Below are 23,535 nucleotides of genomic sequence, written 5' to 3'. Positions count from 1 at the left end.
TAATCCCACGGTCATTGAACCATGTTTTGGTGCTTTTGGCAGTGTGGGCAGGTGCCAAGTCGTGCTGGAAAATGAAGTCAGCAACCCCATAAAGCTCGTCTGCGGAAGGAAGCATGAAATGCTCCACAATCTCCTGGTAGACGGCTGCGTTGACCCTGGACTTAATGAAGCACAGTGGACCAACACCAGCAGATGACATGGCTCCCCAAATCAACACAGACTGTGGAAACTTCACACTGGACTTCAAGCATCTTGCAGTGTGTCTCCATTCAGTGTCTCACCATTCTTCCTCCATACTCTGGGTCCTTGGTTTCCAAATGAGATGCAAAAGTTGCTCTCATCAGAAAAGAGGACTTTGGACCACTGAGCAACAGACCAGGTCTGTTTTTCTTTAGCCCAGGTAAGACACTTCTGACATTGTTTGTTGTTCAGGAGCGGCTTGACAAGAGGAATATGACATTTGAAGCCCATTTCCAGGATCCGTCTGTGTGTGGTGGCTCTTGATGCACTGACTCCAGCCTCAGTCCACTCCTTGTGAAAGTCCCCAACACTTTTGAATGGCCTTTTCCTGACAATCCTCTCCAGGCTACGCTCATCCCTCCTGCTTGTGCACCTTTTTCTTCCACACTTTTCCCTTCCACATACCTTTCTAATAATGTGCTTTGATACAGCACTTTGGGAACATTCAACTTCTTTTGCAATTACCTTTTGAGGCTTTTCCTCCTTATGAAGGGTGTCAATGATGGTTTTCTGCACAACTGTCAGGTCAGCAGTCTTTCCCATGATTGTGATTCCTACTGAACTAGACTGAGAGACCATTTAAAGGCTCAGGAACCCTTTGCAGGTGTTATGGCATAATTGGCTGATTAGAGTGGGACACTTTGAGCCTAGAATATTGCACCTTTTCACAATATTCTAATTTTCTGAGATTGTGGATTTGGGGTGTTCATGAGCTGTAAGCCATAATCATCACAATTATGACAAATCACGGCTTGAACTATCTTGCTTTGCATGTAATGAGTCTATCTCATATATTAGTTTCACCTTTTAAGTTGCATTACTGAAATAAATGAACTTTTGCACAATATTCAAATTTTTCGAGTTTCACCTGTGTATATATGTGTGTGTGTGTGTATATAGATAGATAGATAGATAGAGATAGAGATAGAGATAGAGATGGATATGTGTGTGTATATATATATGTGTGTGTGTATATATATATATATATGTATATATACATATATATATATATATTGGCTGCTTGAGCTAGGTGCTGGGCAGGCATTGGGGCTCTTTTTAGACCCATGATACCTGTTGCCTGCAAAACACTTTCACATGGGTATGGGTCTCAGCTCACTTGTAAATAAAATTAAAAATAAACAGCACGTTGACATAATAGAAAATCCTCAATAAAAAGAGTTTTTTGTTTATATATTATAGTCGCAAAAGAACCATATGTACATGCATGTCATTAGTTTATCCATAAAGTCCCCGACTAACAGGCATAGTTTTCCAATCCTCAACGCTAGACCTCCAGCATGAGCACTGACTTAATGTAACATTCTGGCTTACGAATTTCAAAGATGTACCCTCTTCATTAGAGCTAAAGTCAACCTAACATAAAAAAAAAGAGAAAAAAACAGCCACTTGTAGGACAGCTCCATCCATAGGTAAGAACAGAGTGGGCCTCACACATGCGCATTGGAAGCATGGCTTGGCTGGCACTTTTTACAACAGAAGTAGGGTGTTGGGAAGTTATGATGGACAATTTACTGTAGTATACATTCTTCACTTACATCTGGTTCACACCCATGCGGCTTTGAAATTGTGATTTCAAAGCTGCCGATCGGTGCGATTTTGTTGTGTGATTTCATTACGGCTTGCGACTTCATGTAGCAGAAGTCAATACAAGTCACAATGACATTGCAGAAAAGTGTGTAGGAATCTTTTTCAGCATTGCTGTGACTTGAGTCGCAGCGATTTAAACACTTCCATTGCCGCAAATAGGGTGTGATTTGTCATACATTTTTTTTAACTGTCAAGTGGCATGACAAGTCGCATTGGTGTGAACCAGGGCTAAGAATTCATGATTTGGAAAGGTTTTTGCTTTTCATGTAATGACTTCACATGTATAAAACACAAGGATCTGTTTGACCAGTAGTTTAAGTTGTTAGGAGTTTTATGCTGTGTCCTAATAGTTAAATAGTATGAATTGTCACTCTTTATTTGTCTTGTCAACATTTACCAACTATAAGTAAGTAGCTTCAACTTACATTTCTTTACCTTTCTTTCGACTTACTCTGCTGCATAAACTGTCATTCAGGTATATTTATTTTCTACCAATGGGCGGAGCTCATTTTGTTTTCTGGGACTACCTTTTTATAATTCTCATTTAAAACCTTCATGCTTTTGTTTTGACAGTACTTTCATTGCTTTACAAAACATGATTAAACTTACTGATATGTGTTGAAATCATATTTGCATTTCCACCCAATAATACTATGGTAATTAAAGCTAAAGTTTAATCTGCTTATATTATTCCTTCTGTGGTTCCTTCCTCTCTCCCATCAACATATTAATGAAATGTTTAAATAAATCCTTTCCATTTTTATTACAAACCATATCTTGGACCCAGTGGTCTCAGGACTGGGTCTCTGTGCTTCTGTATGCAATGAAGGCATATTATGACTGGTGGGATGGTCCAGCAGGGTGCTATACGTAACTTTCTTGAAACTGTCATATCACACTGCCTCTGTACTTCCCTCAAGAACCCTCAGTGCTGGAGTAGAGTTATGCAAATTTAAAAATGCCTTGACAGGTGGGAAGTCATTCTGAAGGAGTGGGCATTCCTAGGCAGGCTGCATATGCACGCAGACGTCTCTAGATAACTCCAATATGGGATGACTGAAAGAACTGAGCAGGCAAAGAACAGGCTGGCAAGGAACAGTTAGATTGAGGAGGAAAGAGCTAGATAATGCTGGATGTCCCTCAGCCAGGAAATGAGGTGGGCTTTATTTGACTTTCTTCCGCTTGTGATGCACACTGTGAGAAGCTCAGAGTATGCATTTTCAGTACAGGAGAGAAGCCTGTAAAACTTTGCAAGACTGGAGTTCAGCTTTAAATAATGACCTAAAACCATCCTTAGCTCAACACTACCATTCACTATTTCCCAACCAGCTTCTGCTACCTAACTATCTTAGAGTGTTTCCAAGTAGAAAAATGTAATTCTTTAATATATGTGGATTATGCAGCTCTTTACAATACAAAGGGGGACAGTATAATTACAATACAGTTTAATACAGAAGGAGTAGGAGGGCCCTGCTCATGGAGCTTACAATCTAAAGGGAGGGAGAGGTGGTACAATAGGTAATAGCTGCAGGAGATGATTTGATGGAGGTGATCCAACTACAGTTTTTAGGTGGAGTTGTGCTTCCCTTAATAAATGATATTTCAAGGATAGCTGAAAAGCGGACAGAGTAGGAACTAACCGGACATACTGGGGTAGGGAGTTCCAGAGGATAGGAGAGGTTCTGAAAATGTCCTGAAGGTGAACATAGGAGCAGATGACAGGGAAGCTATCCAATATATTTCAGCTTACCCCTCCATAGATGTGGTGGCTGCATTCTTTTTCCAGCTCCTTCTTCCCTTTATTTTCACCCTGTGATCCTGCCAGTAATGCACTTCCTTTACAAGGGTGACAGCACTCACTCTCTGTACTTTACCTTTGAAGGATCAGCATTGTCAGGCTTGCACAAGCCGTGTACTAGAACTGCAAAACACCTCCTCTTCTTATCTATACAACATAGGAGGTAGGTGTTCTGTAATCCACAGAGAGAACTGGAAACAGTACTAACAAATAAGAGTGCAGCCCAGGCAGTGAATACAAGAAGTTTGAAAGGATTAACAGGTATGTGGAACAGATATAACAAAACTCTTTCATTGGTATATTTGACAGACCAAAATGGGGCAAATGAAGGAAGTTCACTTTTAGAGTTTACATACACTTTAATCATAAAGAAGAGCCCCGGTCAAAACTCTTATTTTCTCACGCTGTGGGGCTGTGCCCACACTGCATGGGATAGGAGCTCGTTTTGTCCAGAGGGCTCAGGGAAAATCTGTACTTACCCATTCGTCTAATCCTCCAGAAAACTGCACTCCCCCACATCCAGACATCCAGAGGTGGACAGTTCCTGGACATCAGGAGCAGCCCATTCACAAGGGGGGGGGGGGGTAGGAGCGGCGGGGACTGGGCGCCTGGAGGATAGACGTATTAGGCAAGTACAGTATGTCTTTGCTTTCTGAGCCCCTAGACAAACACGAGCATTTAACCCATGCAGTGCGGGCACAGCCCCACTGCATGGGAAAATAATACTTTTGCCAGGATTGTTCTTGACACCACTGGAATATTTGACTTTTAGGAGTGTTGAGCCAAGTAAGTATTGGGAAGGGTGGGGAACTCTATATTTCTCTTCTGCTGGACACCTCTGAGTCAGGCCAGGTTCCTGATAAGCCATCAGCACCAACTGGTCAACTTCTCAAGTCAGTGCCTGTTCCTCATCCAGCATCTGTCCATATTGCAGCTGTGTCCTGGAAGCATCAGGAAAGCAGCACACTGCTGGGAATCTGTTTAGATCTACTTATTTTTAGGAAAAAGACATTTCTAATTGAACAAGGTGGAAAAATCTTTTGTAGGTTGAGTAATGCTGCTTGGTTGTTTCAGAAAATCTTGAGAGGAGTTTGAGGAAACCCATGGACGGATCACTGGCCAAATGTTGGAAGTCAGTTGGTTTCCACAGCCAAAGCTGTGGTGTGCCAAAAATATACAGAAAAGGCCTTGCCCAGACTTCTTCATGGTGTATTTTGTATGATTAGCTGATAGTCTCATGATGTCATGGCTCCTTGTCTGCTGGTTATTTGACATCCGATATCAGCAGTCTGTTTCCCACTTAAGCTGGCTATGGATGGCTAAAAATTTGGACTGTTCTTCAGGGACCAGTCGCATTTTGTTTTTTAATAATGGCCACATTCAACTTCTCTTGATATGGCTTGTTGTAAAAATTTCCTTCAGTTAACGCCTGCAACCAATTGGTTGTAGTGCTGATCAGTGTTTTCTGACAGCAGAGGAGTACATGTGTCAGTATACCATAAAACAATGGGGAGGATTCTTCCAGCCACCTCGCTTGTATGTCTGGGGGAATATGTTCATTTTTTTTGATCAGCCTGAAAAAAAAACAACTGATCCATGTATGGCCATCCTTAGCCTTGGTAACTCACATTAGCATTAGCATCTGGTTTGTAATTCTGTTCGCCCCCGTTCAAACCGATGCAACTTGTCATGCGATTTGACAGTTCAAGTCACAGCAATGGAACCATCCTAATTTGAAAAGTAATTTCCGCAGTACTTTTGCCGATTTTGGGTGGGGCTGGCATAGACCGATGTCTTTCAAGTCGCACCTGACATCCAACTTTGAAATTGTGCAACTTCACTTGAAGTTGTGCAATTTCAAAGTTGTGTTCAGTGTGAACCTTAAAGTGTATGTCAAGCCCTTTTGTATTTCTGAATAGAGTAGGAAAAAAATTAGAATGCCTGTCTGGTTTTTTTTTAGTGCTGTCTGGATCCCTGCTTGGTTTATTCACCTTTATTTGTTGGTCCTGGTGACCTTCTTTGCTACAGAAAATGATAGGATATCAAAAAATAGGTGAGAGGGAAATGGGGAAACCTGTTCTCCTGACAGCTGGGAGCAAGCAGGCACCAGTGCCCCGCAGCAGGGAAGGGGGGGGGGGGGAGCCAGGAGCACCAGCAGGGGACAAAAGTAGAAGAGGATTGGAGCTGCTATGTGCAAAACCACTGCACAGAGCAGGTAAGTATAACACGTTTGTTATTTTAAAGAAAAAAAGAAAAAAAACCAAATCTTTAGTATCACTTTAAAAAAAAAAAAAAAACTAAAAGTTTTAGCTCTACCTACACTATAAATTAAACTGAAATGTAATTTTATGAAGATCTATTTACAAAATATACTTTATGTCCAAAGTGAGGGTAAATCACATGACAACTGCCAGTGGAATTTCTACTAAAGCAGCCCATCAATTCTGTCCATTCCCCTATCAACACAGTCTGTGCTGTTCGGTGCATCCCTTTGACAGAGATCTAGCCTCCAGCAGTGATGGCATGAAAAAATCTTACAGGGTGGTTGTACTGAAGTTGATCGATGGATCAACCTCATTATAACCAGCCTATCCGTAGATGGTTTGAATTTCTGCTGGTCCCTGTTTGAACAGCCTGAGACTTGATCCATTTATGGCTGATTTTTGTTTCTACCCAAGTAACAAGGTTAAACCGCAAGAAGAACCTGCCAGAGATTGTAGCGATTTGCTAGTGAAGGAAAACAATGTCTAGAGTTCCACTTTAATGCACAAAACAGAATTTGAAGGTGCTGCTAATGCACAAAACAGAATTTGAAGGTGCTGCTAATGCACAAAACAGAATTTGAAGGTGCTGCTAATATCTGCCAAACCGATGCCTCAACGTATATTCTTTACTACAAAAAAAAGAGCTGGTACTATCAGACTGGATTAGCTGGACATGACCTCTTCTCTTTTTCCTTTATATTTATGCCAAAGTGCCTTTATCTCTATATTAATGCAGGCTGATGTAAGTTTAACTTTTATTATTTGGGAAGGTTAAAAATTTAATTTGTTTTGAACGGTTTACCACGTATTGTGATTTGAAACCAGACCGGTGCAATGAATGTGGTGTCTACAGACTGTCCTTCAGTTGTAGCTGAAGGTGTGGAGAACAAATTGCAGTTTTCCTGCAAGGTCACACAAGGCCAGAAAACCTTTCTGAAATCAATATATTGCTCACATTTTGCTGTCTGCATACATTAAGCTGTGCTTCCAAATACTTCCTCCCTTCTTCTTCAAAGTAAAAGTTGGACTCCTGAGACTTTTGCTGGTATTCAGTGGAATCAATGCTTTTAACATGAATGAATGTGCACTTTTAGCAAGAGTGGAGCGAGTAAATGTCATTATTTATTGGGTGTTAGGCTCATAACCAGGCAGAAATTATTGTTGGATTTATACTTGATCCTGTAATATCCAGAAGCTGGTGATGCGAAAAATAACTGAAAATTGAAGAGTAATCTGAGTGTGTCATGTTTGTCATTCCTGAGTGTGAATCATAGTAATATGAAAATATACCATATTTTTGGAACAATCCTTGTTATGTTTGTTCATGGCCTTGAGGGAAGATATGTATTTTGTGAGAGAGAAAAAGAGAGAGTGCTGCTCTGGTAAAAGATTGCTGTCATATTACAGGAGACTGCCATTTTCCAAGAGGGATCTGCCATAGGTGAACATGAGATCACTATGCTGTGCAAAAGCTTAGAATGGAAAAGACAGAATATTTGCTTTCAAGGGCAAACTCAGCCAACTGGCCCTTTTATAGTAGACTTGTATACAATGTGTGAGCCATACCTGTACTAAGCTGGTCATAGAAGGATCAAAAATTGGCCGGTCCAGGACTAACCGAATTTCGATCCATCCACGGCCCTTCTTGTTCAAGAGAAGCCAATCAAATGATTGGCTTCTCTCGAACAAGATGTTTGCAAATTTTCATTTGACCGATGCCTGTAGCCAGCTGTGATGGAAGGAGGAGTCCCTGCTGTCAGAATACAATTGTGCTGCTAGGGGGATCCATTCAGGTTTTTTTGATCAGCCTGCTGACTGATTATGAATGACTTCCCAATGGGCTACCTGCAGCCTATGCAGGTCCACCTCCATTAAAAAAAATTAAATAAATAATAATAGCTTCTGATGTGCAAATTACAAGCCTACACTAAACAAAGTAAAATTAGGCTACTTTCCTTTAATTTTCACAATAAACAAGTTGAAGCCACTTTCTGTAAACCACATCCACATATTCAGTTTACAACATACAACACAACAAGAGTACAAAAGTATTAAACAAGCAGCGTTTGCCAAAAATAGATTTACAGCTAATACATCATATACAGCTTTTTTTTTTTCTTCACCAGCTAGACACCCACAAAATTTATGTATTGTGTCACTTAATACAGTTGAAGGTCATGATGCCATTTACTTGTGTGATGTGGGTTTTAACATTGAGGTTTGGTTTATTATATATGTTTTTTGGCCTGTGGCAGCATGTCACTTTCTCCCTGGCAGGTAGACGAGAAGTGCAGTACTGGAGGATTCTACAGTAGTTTAGGAGTCAAAGTACAGGAGAATGCTGCAGAAGTTTGATCTTGGCAGAAGTGCAGTACTGGGGTGTTTCTGGAGCGGGTGAGGAGACCACGTTACTGAGGAATTCTTCAGACTGTAGACCTTGGTGAGCTGGTACTAACTATCAGCTCCTATTTATTCAAGTCTGTTCCTGCAACTCCTGTTACTGGTAAAGGTATTGCATGGTGAGAATAATATGTCTAAAATGACCTTTTTTCTGTAGGGCAAAGCAACAGGTTCACTTTAACACCACCCTCCCGTGCAGCAGATACCTTACCTTTTCTCCAACATTAGTTTGTTCAGCCACCAGTAGTGAAGGAGCCCTCTATAAGCTACAGTCTGTGAATTAATGCTTACAGAGCCAGAGGAATCTCTATCCTCCAACAGGTTGCTTTGCTGGGTTCCTGGGTAGCCAAGCACCAGCTCTTTCACATGGGGGAAACTGCAGTGGACTACATGCTTCCCATACCTAGAAGTACTGGGTATATTTCTGTAATCACAGAAGATGAACAGAGCAATTGGCAAGCAAATGAAAAGCGAGAATGTGGGGCTGGTGGGACGTCATTAACATGAACTGTAAAACTGTTGTTTTTGCTGGTCAGAACACAGGTTCATTTTAAGTAGTAGTGTTCCTTGCCAAATAGGTATGAAATTAGAGCATTATAGAAATATTTGGAAAACAATAATAGATAAAAAATAGAAATGTAACTTCTTTCTATTATGTACTCTATATCTGGGTATAATAAATATATAATCATAATAAATATTATAAATAATTATTTAAATAATAATAAAAAAATTTAAATCGAAAATAAATTATACTCACCTGCTCTGTGCAGTAGTACTGCACAGAGCAGCCCGATCCTCCTCTTCTCTGGTCCCCTGATGGCGATCTCCTCCTCCTCTTCTTCTTCTTGTGTCCCTTAGCAAGCTGTTTGCTATGGGGGCACATGGCGTCCGCTCACTCCCAAGCTGTGTGTCTATGGAGACACACTCCATAGACACAGAGCAGGACCTAGCCCCCCCCCCCTCACACTTCCTCCTCATTACATTTGATTGACAGCGACAGGAGCCAATAGCTCCTGCTGCTGTTCGAGTCCCTGTGTGAAGATGAAGAGAGGAGAGAAGAGATGCAGCTGCGCACAACACTGGATCTATTCTCCCCCCTCTTCCCCTTCACACAGGAAAGGGGGAGGACAGAAGAATAGAAAACATTTTTTTACCTTAATGCAAAGAATGCATTAAGGTAAAAAACATTTTTAGCTCTACTATCACTTTAATTCAGAAGAGTCCATTAACACTATTACTTAAAGCAGTAGTAAACTCCCATTTTTAGGTTGTATCTACAGGTAAGCCTATAATAACCCGTAGGTACAGTAAATATCTCCTAAACGTGCACCATTTAGGAAATATTTACATGTGTAGCAGCTGGTGTTGTCAACGTCACATGCGCTCTCAATGTATGGCAAGTCATCCATTGATACCGCTGTACCGCGGCCATGACTCCCGTGTGCATGCACAGGAGTGACATCATCGTGGCTCGGCCATTCAAACGGCAAGAGCTCACGAACATGGAAAAAAGACTGGGTGAAGATAGATTCCGTCAGTGGTGACAGCGCGCTGCTAGAGGGATCTGTTTTTTTAGGTAAGTCTGTCATAATGTGCTAGTATGCAGTGCATACTAGCACATTATGAGATGAGCCTGTGGGGGAACCCATTTTTTTTTCTTTTTTGATGCAGTTTACTAACGTTTTAAAGTGTTAGTTCACCTTTACTCACTTTTGGGAAAAACATCCCCAAGCATTACAACATCCTCAGTGTATCACTATGCAGTGCTCCATTTTGCAAAAGAATGCTTACTTTTTAATCTGCTCATTTCATTTCCCTCCCCTTGGTCCTGCAGATGGCAGGCTATACTAAGTGTTAAATGCATGACCCTGGAAACTCAAGAATGAGCACTTGATTCAATCCCTACCCATGCATGCACAGTCTGCTCTTTCTTGCAGCTCAACATTCGGTGACCGTGAAAGTGAGTGCTCTGTTAGAGCCCATACACACTTAACTGCATTGCAGTAAGGTAGCAAATGTGTATTAATGTGCATTGCATCAAGGTAGTCCATTAATTTTGAATAGACTTTCACAATTTTTTTCAACCCAGAGCATCACCTCACGCCTTGTATCATGCTGCGGTATATGTATATTGCTTTTTACTTGTTTTAGTGCATTGGGGTGCATTTAAAAATGAATGGAACAGCACAGATTTTCCAGTAAAATGCAAAAGCATGAATAAATCCTAAGGCTGCATTCACACTTGAGTGTTTTGTAGCTTGAAGCTCGAAGCTCCAAAAACGATCAAACTTCACTTGTTCTCTATGGTGCCTGTTCACAGGGCCAGGTGTGAACAGACACCATAGAGAACAATTGATTTTTTTAAGTTTGAGATTTTTTGGAGCTTCAAGTTACAAAATGCTGTGCTGCAAAATGTGTGAACGCAGTCTTAGTGATATTGTCGCTGGTGAGCTGCTGGGATTGCAGATGTTACATGGCCCTTAGGCTGGCAAGAATTGGTTTTACATTTTTGCATATTAGTTACTTTTGGCATCGTCTACTCATCATTGATATATTACAAGTCCTGTTGGTGTAATTCGATGATACATAATTGGCATGTGGTGCTATTTAGCATTTCTGCGAGGTCCATTATTGCAAATTATATGAGAGTTTATGATTCTTTAATAATATATTAATGGTAGAATTTCGTGGAAACTGCAGTGATTTGCATTTTGATCACTTCCTCATACTTTTTCCATTTCATGGTCACGGGTTTCTTTATACATAAATAAAATAATGGAACCTATTTAATTAATTTCATTCATTTTTTTTATGAAACCATGTTTTTGCAATTTCCTTTGACTCAATCTGTAATCTAATCATTGCTTATGATCTTTAGAAAGACTTTCTAGATACACTTCAAACATTTTTATTATTACACATTTTTAATTATATCATTTTACCGTGTTTTGTGTGGATTACTGAATGTTACGGTCTCTGCAGAGTTATGTCAGCTGAGTCATCATTCAACCCAATTATTTTAAAATTCTGTGCAACCGGTGAATAGGCTTCCTCGACGCTGTAAGATCTGATCTCTGTCTTCTTCCTTTGATCCGTACATTTTCCTGCTTGTAGTTAATAGCTATCCAACTTTATTTCAACTTTGACTTTTTACAAAATCCACAGTCCCTTTTTTTTCAGTTTTTTTTTTTTTTTTTTAGCCTGATGATCTTTATTGAAGAAACGCCTTCAATTGAATGCTTATTTAATGTGACATTCATTATCTGTTTTAGTGCAATCTTTTATTTAGCTCTTCTATAATTTAGGATTAAGTGATTTCTAGGTATATACAGTAATAGTTCTTAACAGAGTAATCCAAACAGCTACTTCAGCTTTGATTGAAAATTTAGGGGCTTTGTATAAAGCAGAGATATGGCAAAAAAAGACTTGTTTAGCACACGGACTCCAAAGCCAGTGGATCACTATTAAAATAAATGGAATACATGGAGTAAAAGAACAAAGACTGAGAGCAGAACACTTTCATGTGACCTGTCAAAGTCATGTGAACAGCCTTTCCTCCAATCATTGGCTCCTATGGCTGTGTTAAGCAGTACACAATATGAGAAAATCGGAAGCAAAATTCTGAACAAGGAACGATCGTTCAATATTCATATAGTGCGTACACATGTTTCGACATTTGATTCTGAGTTTCCAAACTAAAATTTCAAAAGGGAAAAATACCTAACTTTTCCTCGTACGTGAACAAAACTAAACATTTTCCTTTTAATGTGTACTTTTTCTGAACAATAAAATTTGGGTATGAAAGACCCTGTATGATCAGAAGCTGCTTATGACCTGGAAGAACCTGAAGAATGTAAACACAACTGAATAATTGCATGTATAATAGCTGTCGGAAATGGGATCCATCGTTACTCTGGTAAGAAAAATCGTTACGACAGATCAGTCAAGGGGGAGAGAACGAAGAATCCGAGAGACTCCAATGATTATGGCACTGAAAGAGTTGTCTCCATGGTCACACATTCATTACATCACTTTCTCAGTTATGCTACAATGTTCCAATGTTAAATAAAGAAAAAAAAACTTTTTCGTACACTGTCTAGCACCCTCAGTTTGGACCAGCTGCGAACAATCGAGGACAATCATTCATCTGTTTTTCTTGTAGTGTGTAGCTGGTTTTAGGCAAAGAGATCCCCATGACATGTTGCCTGCGTTTTATGAATGGCCATAAAATTCAGACTTTAGTGTGGAGTAACACTCTGCTGTACTGTATAGTGGAAGACAAATAGTAATATGTACTCTCTCCGTAATTAATGAGTCACCTAAAATTTTTAGAATAAGACAGGTTTTATTGCAGTCCAGGTCTTTGTTAGGAAATTTCTCTCTGGGTGCTTATCTAAAGAGAAAGTGGTAGGAGAACTAGTCATCAGGGTTGGAACCTATGCTAGATTTTCAAAGCTGTATGTATGTCTGTTGGGAGTTTTCCATTAAAGTGTTATTTGTTTTAAAAAAACTTTGGATAGAGTAGGGAAGGATTAAAAATCTGTGTTAAATTTCACTGTTGCCATACGCCCCATTGGAGACATTCCTTCAATTCCTATCAGGTTAAGGGTCCTTTCACACCAGTTGTGGGACTGTGTTGGGTGGTTATTATAGCACAGATGCACTGCATGACAAGGCAAAATGCCTCTCATGTGTGCATAGTTCACACCACTGCGTTGCGGTGGCATACAGGTATAATGCGCTGAAAAAAAAGTACTGCATGCGCTACTTTTCTTCAGTGCAGTGCAAGGCTCTGCCTCGCACTGCATGGCAGCCAAATGATCTTTATGAAATGTCAGTGTGACATTTCAATAAAGTTCATTTAAGAAACAAAACAAAACAAAGCAACAGTGCAGTGATTCCGCCAGACCGCATCACACACCAGCCACTGTGTTACAACATGGCGCCTATTGTGAATAGACTCTAAAAGGTTGTTCCCAGGACAGGAAATGAGAGGAAATCTCTTTTATCGGGAACACAGACACAGGTAGAAATACTTTTTTTCAAGTCGGGGGCAGGGGCGGACTGACAACTCATGGGGCCCCCGGGCAATAGGGGATCATGGGGCCCCTGTGTCCTTGCCCAAACTCAAAAAAGCCTATGAAAAAGGTACCAGGGGCATCTCATGGGGCCCCCTACTGACCCCGGGCCCCCGGGCAGTGCCCAAGAGTCCAAATGGTCAGTCCGCCTCTGGTCGGGGGAAGCTAGAAGTTCTGTCAGCTTTTTTTTTTTATTGCTGACCATTTCCCTACTGCACATTTTACCTCACTTCCTGTCTGTAAAACTTTTGTCAAAGTGAGACAATCTCTCTAATGGAGCCCCTAATAGGCTAGCGATAAAACCTGACCGCGTTTCTATCCTTCACCCATTATATCCAAAACTTTTAAAAAAAAAACGTATATATGGGTATAGATACAGTAACTTCCTATCCTGTTGACTTGATCCTGTTCTCCTCTGCTTGTGCTAAATTATTTACTACCGTATTGTGGATTGGGTTATGACTTGTGTAACTGAACTCCTTCTACCTGGATCTATTCAAAACATACATACAGCTTTATGAATTTCACCTCTCCCTCTGGTATTTATAAAGAGGCTTATGGCTTTTAATTAAACAGTTAGCAATACTGTTTTCACATTTTTTATGCTTTTTAAACATTGATGCTGCTGATCTATTTTGGCTTCTTTAAGCCTCTTCCTGTCTACATGCATATGCCTCATCCTCATATGCACTTATTTGCCCTGGACCAACATCCTGGTAGTGGCAATTGTGGTCCATGACCGCACCATGTATGTTAGCAGGGCTGCTTGTACACAATAGCTCATCTGGGTTGCAGTTGTCTCCCGATAACCAATAGTACCTGAATAAGGACTTTTATGACAAGATTACTAGTGTCACGACCCGCGGTTGCCGCCACCAACAGGCGACAATCGCACAGCCGTGACTAACAGTATTACGTCACGCCCACGGCGTCAGACCCCAGACCTTCTCACCAAACTCGTGACCGAAGGGCCGGCCGATCCAAAACCGTGGTGTGACGCGCGTAACAAGGCCCCACCCAGCTGCACCCTACACAGCGATTGCCCAGCTAATGGACTACAATCGGTGCCTGCAGCCTGAATGCGCTTGTTACTGGGTCGGGTTAGTTACGCAACTAACCCTCTACTGCCACCACCACTTTTGTCGGAGACTGGGAAACTCCCGTTATCAAATATACACTATAATGATTGAAATATTGATCTATATAGCACGGCCCGCGGACCTGTTATACAGAGATATAATCCAACAGTAGCGTCTCTTCAAAGGCAGGGATTCGTGAATTGCAAGTAAGCGCTTAGAAACAGTTTAACACTTTCAGAAAGAAAGATTTATTACCAAAAGCGTCACACAGATGCAAATAAATATTTACGAAGAGATGTCACAAAAATATATATATATGTATATAAAGACACAGCAAACATAGAATAGCGAGGAAATTACAGGGTAAGTTACTTGCCTTGCCTGGTTTTAGCAAATTCAAGATGCAGAGCAGAAAGGTTCTTTGATCTCCTCTGTTACGATGTTACCTCGGAGATCTCTGTCTGAGTTAAAAAAAACTTTCACTCTCTCTCTAGGCTTGTCAGCCTGTCTTTTTTAAAAGTCCCTCACAAAGGGAGGGGGGGCTCTGACTACACCTTTTGGGAGTGGTCATTGGGAGATTTTAAACTGAAACTGCCAGCTCATGTCCCATGATATGAAACATATGTTTGACCTGAGGAATGTTCAGTTCTGGGTCAGGTTGATAAGGTGTGGGGCTTACATAGCTTTGGGTGACCAAAGTGACACCTCCGGAGACGGGCTGGCTCCACTTCTCATGTCTTAGCCTGGTTGTTCCACATCATCTGCCAGGAGATAAAGTCTGCCTCACAGGAATGCAAGGGGGGGATGTGAGGAATGATTCGAGGAAGACCTCAAATACAGCAAGGTAAAGGAGAACTCTGCTTCCAGCTGGATGAGCTAGTTTGCTACAACTAGGTTTTAATTTAATGAAAGTTGCAGGTTTAAAACGATTCAAAACCTTGCTTAAAAAAGATTTAAAAAAATAAACTTTTAAAATCTATGTCAACCCTCACCAACCCCTTCAGTTTAAAATAGAAATGAAAGGCAAACATTTGTGTATAGATATACGAAACAGAAATACTTTTATTTCCCCTTTTTAATAAGTGATCACACACCCGCTGTTCTCAGCTGCAAAAGAACTGGGTGGAGAAACAGCAGCAGAGTGGTCTTCCCAGTGAATGGCATGGCAGAAGGGCGTGTCAGGACAAGACTGATCATTGAAGACCAGGCTGAGTTCCTAGCACAGCTAGAGAACTGACCATGCTGTGCTCTCCTGTCTAGTGTGACCAGTATTAGGAAAGCAGAGGGACTGGTAGGAACACTGGGGATTTCACACAAAGGAAGCAACACAAATAGAACAGGATATTTTTTCATATAAGTACATGGTACAGCAGGCACATATCAGGAATATGAAATGTTGGGTTTATATCTTTAAGGATATAAAGATTTTTTGATCTTTTTGCACTCTCGTTTTGATTTGCTATAAAATAAAAGTGAATAAAACAAAATGGACAAAAATGATTTTCTGTTGCCATATAATTGTAACTTTGAATTTGGTCTTTGCACAGACTCTTCTTTCATTATTAATTTCTGTCATCTTCATTGGCCAAATGTTGCAGCCTTCTGGTAATTGCATTCTTCAACATTAAATATTGGTATTTCAAAAAAATCTACAAAAACTGCTAAGCTTTTAATAAAGCATAAGAACACATTAAAATCATTTGTGAATTTGTTTATCTGGGGTGAAATGATGCGGTTTAATGCTTGTCAGATTTTGTCAGCATGGTGGCATCTTATTCATCATGTATAGTGTAGATTGTAGGCTGACACATAGGAACCCAGGTGAATATAGTGCATCCAGAAAGTATGGAGAGATCTGAAAATGGCTGTGCACCGACGCTCCCCATCCAACCTGATGGAGCTTGAGAGGTACTGCAAAGAAGAATGGGAGAAATTGCCCAAAAATAGGTGTGCCAAGCTTGTAGTATCATACTCAAAACAAATTGGTGCTAAAGATGCTTGAACAAAGTATTGAGCAAAGGCTGTGAGTACTTATGTACATGTGTTTTTTTTTTTGTTTCCTTTTTTATTTTTAATAAATTGCAAAGATTTCAAAACGAACTTCTTTCACGTTGGCATTATGGAGTATTGTTTGTAGGATGTTAAGGGGAAAATTTAATTTAATCCATTTTAAAATAAGGCTGCAATATAACAAAATGTGGCAAAAGTTAAGCGCTGTGAATACTTTCTGGATGTACTGTATGTTGTCTTGTTGCAATAGTCTACCTGTTCCTGACTTAAGATCAATAGGGTATGTGCTGTTTGGCTTAGACTGAGGTCAGGCTAGAAATTAACTCATCAGAAATCATTATTTAATATGAAATCATCCTGTACAGCATGGTGACAGCATGTCCTTTTTCATTTGGAAATGAAATGTCTTTTGTGCATGATTCTTAATGTTATGATGTAAGAGAAGCGCTTTATAAATATGGTAGCATGCTGCACTAAATCTCTGCTCGGTACAAGCTGATGAGCTTTTGATAAATGAATCAAATTCTCCGAACACTGGGTCACAAATCATTAGTACTTTTGTGAGAATTTGACAAGAAGAGAGAATTATGTTGTCAAAACCCTAAATGATCCTGACAATTTTATGATTCAATTCACCTATGTAAAATAAACCATTCTTGCTTTCCCATCTAACTGTATCTGTGATAGAGGCCATTGTAAGCTCTTTATTACTTCCTATCTCCTGCTACAGTGTTTTAGCAGCTGTGAAAACCTCATGTAAAAATAATCTTTACCTTCAAAAGTCTGAACTGCAGTGGCATCATTCTATCTTTTCCAATTGGCTGGAATATTTGTTTTTCTATTGACATTAAACAAATTATTCCAAGCACATTATTTATTCCTTTAGAACAGTGTTTCTGAATCAGGATGTTGTGGGCCCCTGGGGTGCTATTTAGGTTCTCCCAGGGTGTCACAAGCATGATATCCAGTTTGGATGGATGAGAGGATGGTGATGGGGGGACTCTGTCATGGGAGGGGGGTTGTGAAGGGGGGTCTGTTATGATGGGGGTACCTCTGATGTGATGTGGGTAAAGCTGGGTACACATGTAGTGAAATTCAGTAGGAAGGTGTCGGTAGGTGTACTTTTCTCTGTTCAACAGAAGCCGGTCTAACTACTGACGTCTGTTGAACAGTCATGATAGAAAAACAGCATTCAATCAGGCATGCAGCCAATGGCTACAGCACTGATCTGTATATTCTAAGGGGGGAGCCCCCGCTTTCAGAATGCAATAGTGCGGCAGAGAAGATCCCTGCATCCATATCGCATATGTAGATGTTGGGATGTTTCAGGGTTTGTTTGTTTTTTTTTTCATTCAACCCACCAGCTGAATGAAAAAAACTGTGTTTTGGTCTGATGTGATGGGGGTACTCTGATGTGAAGAGTGGCTTCTAATGTGAAGGTAATTTCATTAAAATGGTTGTGTTCATCGTCCCAGGCCCAGGTTTCAATTTGATAAAAAAAATTGTGTTTTTACACTTGAGACTTGGGTGCCTTGAAATTTTGCATATTTGTAAAGGGTGCTGCAATGGAAACAGATTGACAAATGCTGCTTTAAAGAACAGAATTTTTTTTTTTTAATATTGTTTTGTCCATTGTTGATCATTCTGAAGGTGCTAAAAATTATCTAAGATGTGACTAGTGCAGCCTGCAATTTTTGAAAGTTCCACAACTACTGCTTATTATCCATGACATGTTTGTATTCTTTGTTGCTTTATTAATTGTACAAGTATTTTATTTTCTCAATGGGCATTGAGTTCTAACTGTAATCTTTTTTAGCAAAGTGTGTTTCAACCTTTTTTTCATTTAAGTCCTCATACACACTTGACGTTTTTTTCTACAGCCAGTAAACTCCCCAGCATGTTATCCTATGTATCCATGCACACATAGACTGCAATCAACGGTTTTTGGCTGGAAAACCCCCCCCCCCAGGACTAGTGGGTTTCTAGAGGAGTTTTTTAGCTGCAAAAACACTCTAATGCTGAAAAACGCTGTAAAATGCAGCAAACTGGCGTTTTTGGACTTTTTTTTTGTCCCCCCCCCTCAATTTTTTTTGGGGTAAAAAAAAAATGCTAAAACCGCAAACGCTGGAAAACTCTGCTAATCACGGCTAAACGCTAATGCAAAAACGCTAAAAAAATCTGAAAACCGCACGTTTTTAATGTGATTTTACACAGCTAATGTTACCAGCGTTATCAAATGCCCAGTGTGCATGGAGCCTAAGAGCTGCTCTATGTATGTAAAACACGCAAAAGGGTGCTGGCATGATTTTTAAAATTGTACAGCACCAAAACACATAGTACTATGATACCTTGTGCTTTAGCGAGAACAAACATGTGCATTTGCTAGATGCATGGGGGTGTCATTAAGAATTAATGGCACCCACGCTTGTCTGCAAAATTCAGCACTGTTTTGTGCGGTACGGGAAACTTTGTGACTTTGCACGTTACCGCACTACACCTGGTGTGAACAAGCCCTAAAATATACTCTGTGAGGAAGAGTTCAGTTGTCTAAACCCCCCTCCCCCCAAATCCCCCCTTTTAGCACAAACCCTCCCAAATCCCCACTCCTAGCACACCCCCCCATCCAAATCACCCTCCCAGCACAACCCCTCAAAATCGCCCCTCCTAGCACAACCCCCTCACCCAAATCATCCTCCCAGCACAGCCCCCGACCCAAAATCCCCTCTCCTAGCATAATCTCCCCACCTGCTTTCAAATCCCCCACCTAGCACAACCCCCCCAACAGTAGTGACAAGAGCAGTGCGGGGGAGAGAGACAGGAGGGTGTTTGGGTTGTTCTCTCTCTCTCTCTCTCTCTCCCCCCCCCCCCCAGCTACTCTCCATCCTCTAAATTCAGATCTGAGTGATCCTCATTCCTCTGACTCCTGTGCTAAATGAGGCAGAGAGCGCTGTAAAGTCCTATGTACAGAAGAGGCAGAGAGCTCATCCTGCATATCCCCGGTTTTCTGCTCCTCTCTGTAGTCTTGCTGGCAAATCCTTAGCAACCAATGCCTTTATTGGTTGGTAGGATGCGGTCGGGTGGCCAGCTCAGATTCTGTTTTGTTTTGTTTTTCTTTGTATGAGTACAGAGAGGAGCAGAGAGTATACATGACTTTTCAGTGCTCTCTGCCTCATGTAGTACAGGAGCTAACAGAGGACTGAGGATCACTCAGATTGGGCTGTTGCCGTGGCACCCCTGAGGACCCCATATGGCACCCCAGGGTGCCGCGGAACCCTGGTCAAGAAACACTGTTTTAGCATTTACTTCCTCTGTCCTTAAAGTAGAACTAAACTCTTTCAGAAGAATAGTTTGAGGATCTCTAAGTTAAAAGAAATATTGCTTTCCCCTTACATTGTTCCTGTTTGTGCACATCCTGTACACTCTTTGTATGAACTCTCTGTAGATGTGTGGGTTCTCCAGTGCTGGTTGAACATCACAGTAGTATGTATGGTGTAGGTATGGTGAAATGTGCCAGTGCACTGTGTGTTGACTTCATTGTTTGTATTCCAATTCGGGAACATGCAGGAAAAGGTGACAATAATGCAACTGAACTGATGTCACTCTAGGAAAGGATACAACTTGCTGGTATAATCCCAAGTTATAATTTAATAAAAAGAAGGGGATAACAAAAAAGGGTTCATTGTTTTGCCATTGCAGGAGCATAAGCTACACCTTATTTTTTGGTGTTTAGATATACTTTCTTAGCACGTGTCTCATAAATTACAATATTTTATCATTGGGCTGATTTAACAGCGTTTTACTTTATTTATTCCTATTAGGATAGCTGGGAGATTGTAGAAGGCCTTCGGGGAAGCAATAACTGCACCCAGGAACCACAGAAACAAGAAGGCTTCCTGTTGAAGAGAAGGAAATGGCCTCTCAAAGGCTGGCATAAGGTACGTGTGTAACTTTTATCCTGCTTATGGGTTTGCAGGACTATTGTAGTTTGTGGTTTACAGTTTTTTTGTAAAGTGCATAATATAGTCTTTAAACAGAAGTTATTGACATATTGCTATGCTACTATTACGAATCCAGAAAACAAAGAATTTACCCATTCTGCTTAAATGTCTTTTGAGCTTGTTAATTTTCAATACTACAATATAGAAACATTGGTTTTGGTGGTGTATGGCATTGGAAAGGGATACAAAGAAATAAAAATATTTTTTGACATTGTAGGAACATGCCCAACAATATTTTTTTTTTTTGGGGGGGGGGGGGTTGTAAAAATGTAATCTTGAAAGTGTATGTCACATCTAAAACCTTATTATTTCTCTTCCATTGAAGGACACAGGATCTTTTAGACTGTTGGGTTATACTGCAGCTTACAAGAAAAGTGGACACTGGCAACAGCAAAAAAACACTTTCCAGCACAGGACAACCCCCCACCCCCCACTCCCCAACAACCATCAAACATTTTTGCTATTGTCCTTGGGAGAATGGATATGGTTTTCTTCAGCTCTGCTGTCCTGTGCGGTTTGTAACAGGCTCTGTAGGACAATGAGGCTTTGATTGTCTAGAAGTTGCAGTGGGTCAGGTTGGTCCAGAACCTTCAGAAATCATTGTTGCAATCAACAATTTGAATAAATAGATTTAGGTCTGGACGCAGCTCTGGTTGGAGTGTTTCTTCCTCAAGAAAACCTTCAGACTTTCCAGTCTCAGATTAGAGCTTGCCCGTCCAGGAGTCGCCTGACTCTGCTTTAGCATGAGGGGCCTGGGCCCAATAGTAGCCTCCCTTGAGAAAGTTCCAGTTGCCCAGTTTTGCTCCAGACATCTACAGCGCAATGATCTGTCATCATAGGACAAGTTAATCAGATCCCTGGACAAACTGATTAATTTGGCTCAGAGGATCAGGTTATCAGTGGCCTTTTGGCTCAGAAAACCTACTCTGGAATCAGGGATTTGCTTCATTCCCATATTTTGGAAGATCCTCACAATGGATGCCAGCCTATCAGGGTCCTGGGCACCTGTTAATGTAATAGATTTGTTCATCGTCGCTGGAGTCTTATCGCCTGATCAAAATCCTGAAACTTTGGGTGATTTGACTGTCTCTGCATTGTTGGACTGGTCTGCTTGAAAGTCACACAACCCAGGTTCAGTCAGACAGCTCAATGGTGTACATTAACCATCAGAAAGAAATCACAAGTGTCACCGTGGCAAGTCAGATTATTCAGATCCTGAATTTCACATTCCCAATTTTTCTGCCCAGGTGCAGATAATTGGCACGCAAACTTCCACAGTTGGAAGCACCTGGACCTGGAGGAAGTGGTCTTTCTATATCCAAAGGTGTTCCTGGACCTGTGTCACAGATGAAGAATGCCGAATGTGGTCCATCTGCCCTTCAGGTTCAGCAACATACCGGAAAGGTTTGTCTCCATGTTACATGGATCCTCTGGCTTAAGCAGAGGAGTGGCTGCTCTAGTGACTCGGTAGTACTCCATGATCCATGTATTTCCTTCCCTGAAACGTCCTTAATGATTCAAAGGATTGAAACGGAAAACATTCCAGTTATCCTCAAATGTGGTATGCGAACCTTGTAAAACTCCTGGCAGATGACCTGTGGATTTTGTCAGATTGTGAGGAGCTCCTGACCCAAGGACCATTTGGCCATCCTACTTCACATTCAATGGCTAAAATGGCATAGCTGTTGAAGGCCTTTTTTTGTTAGTGACATCTCTGATGTGTTTCCTAAGATATCAATAGGAAGGTTAGGAAGGCAGATTACAGTAAGCTGTATCATCAGACGTGAAAAGCATACTTCACTTGGTGTGAGTCTCAGGGTTTACACCCTAAGAAATTCCCTGCGGGATGAATCTTCTCATTCCTACATCTGGGACTAGTCTAGCTTGTGGCTCCCATCATTTTCAAAAGCTAGGTGTGTCTGTCTGGTCTTATTTCTGAGACTGTTGGTCTTTCATTTCTTGATTTAGACTTTTGTACACGGAGTCTCACATGTAGCTCTCTGTTTGTTCCCCTGTGACACTGTTGGATCTGAATCTGGTTCTCTCTCCTTCAGAGATCACTAAGTGAACCCTTTAAAGACATTCACTTACATAGTCACATAGTTAGTCTGGCTGAAAAAAGACAAAAGTCCATCCAGTTCAACCATTAAAAAGAGGAAGGCAAAAAACCCAGTAAAGCATGATCCAATTGCTCTTGCAGGGGAAAAAAATCCTTCCTGATCCCCTGAGCTTGGATATTCCCTGGATCAACCTTACCTATAAATGTTAGTATCCAGTTATAGTCTGTGTATCCAAAAAAGAGTCCAGGCCTTTTTTTAAAGCAATCTATTGAGCTGGCCAGAACCAACTCTTGAGGGAGTCTATTCCACATTTTCACAGCTCTTACTGTGAAGAAACCTTTCTGTGTTTGGAGATTAAATTTCTTATCCTCCGGATGTAAAGAGTGCCCCCTTGTCCTCTGTGATGACCTCAGGGTGAATAACTCTACACCAAGTTCACTATATGAACCACTGATGTATTTATACATGTTGATCATATCTCCCCTTAATCTCCTCTTCTCAAGAGAGAATAAATTCAGTTCCTCTAATCTTTCCTCATAGCTGAGCTCCTCCATGCCTCTTATCAGTTTGGTTGCCCTCCTCTGTACTTTCTCCAGCCCTCCAATGTTCTTTTTGTGAATTGGTGCCCAAAATTGAACTGCATATTCCAGATGAGGTGTTACTAATGATTTGTACAGGGGTAATATGATATCTCTCTCTCTCTGGAGTCTATACCTCTTTTAAAACAAGAGAGGATTTTGCTCGCTTTATAAACCGCAGCTTGGCATTGCATGCCATTATTAAGCTTGTGATCTACCAGAACTCCCAGATCCTTCTCCACCATTGATTCCCCCAGTTGTACCCCCCCCCCCCCGTATGTATGATGCATGCATATTCTTAGCCCCCGAGTGCATAACTTCACATTTATCAACTCTATTTTTCTTATTTGCTACATAGTTGCCCAATTAAACAGTGCATGGAGGTCAGCTGGTAAGTTGGAGACATCCTGTAATGACGT

At 40.9% G+C, this 23,535-nt stretch overlaps 1 protein-coding gene across 2 annotated transcripts in view; it reads left to right on the top strand.

The window, feature by feature from the left end:
* The window catches only part of OSBPL3 (oxysterol binding protein like 3), a 298,404-nt gene that overhangs the window by 147,774 nt on the left and 127,095 nt on the right, over positions 1-23,535 (top strand). For both annotated transcript variants that reach the window (XM_089673211.1, XM_089673212.1), the window contains one exon: positions 20,299-20,415. In XM_089673211.1, the coding sequence (XP_089529337.1) occupies positions 20,299-20,415 (117 nt within the window). The remainder of the gene's footprint in view (positions 1-20,298; positions 20,416-23,535) is intronic.

The sequence above is a fragment of the Staurois parvus genome, unplaced genomic scaffold (assembly GCF_062004578.1).
Source record: "Staurois parvus isolate SC_StPar_1 unplaced genomic scaffold, SC_StPar_1.0 ptg000136l, whole genome shotgun sequence".
Lineage (NCBI taxonomy): Eukaryota > Metazoa > Chordata > Amphibia > Anura > Ranidae > Staurois > Staurois parvus.
The sequence above is the reverse complement of the archived record's forward strand: the minus strand, read 5'-3'. Positions and strand labels throughout refer to the sequence as shown.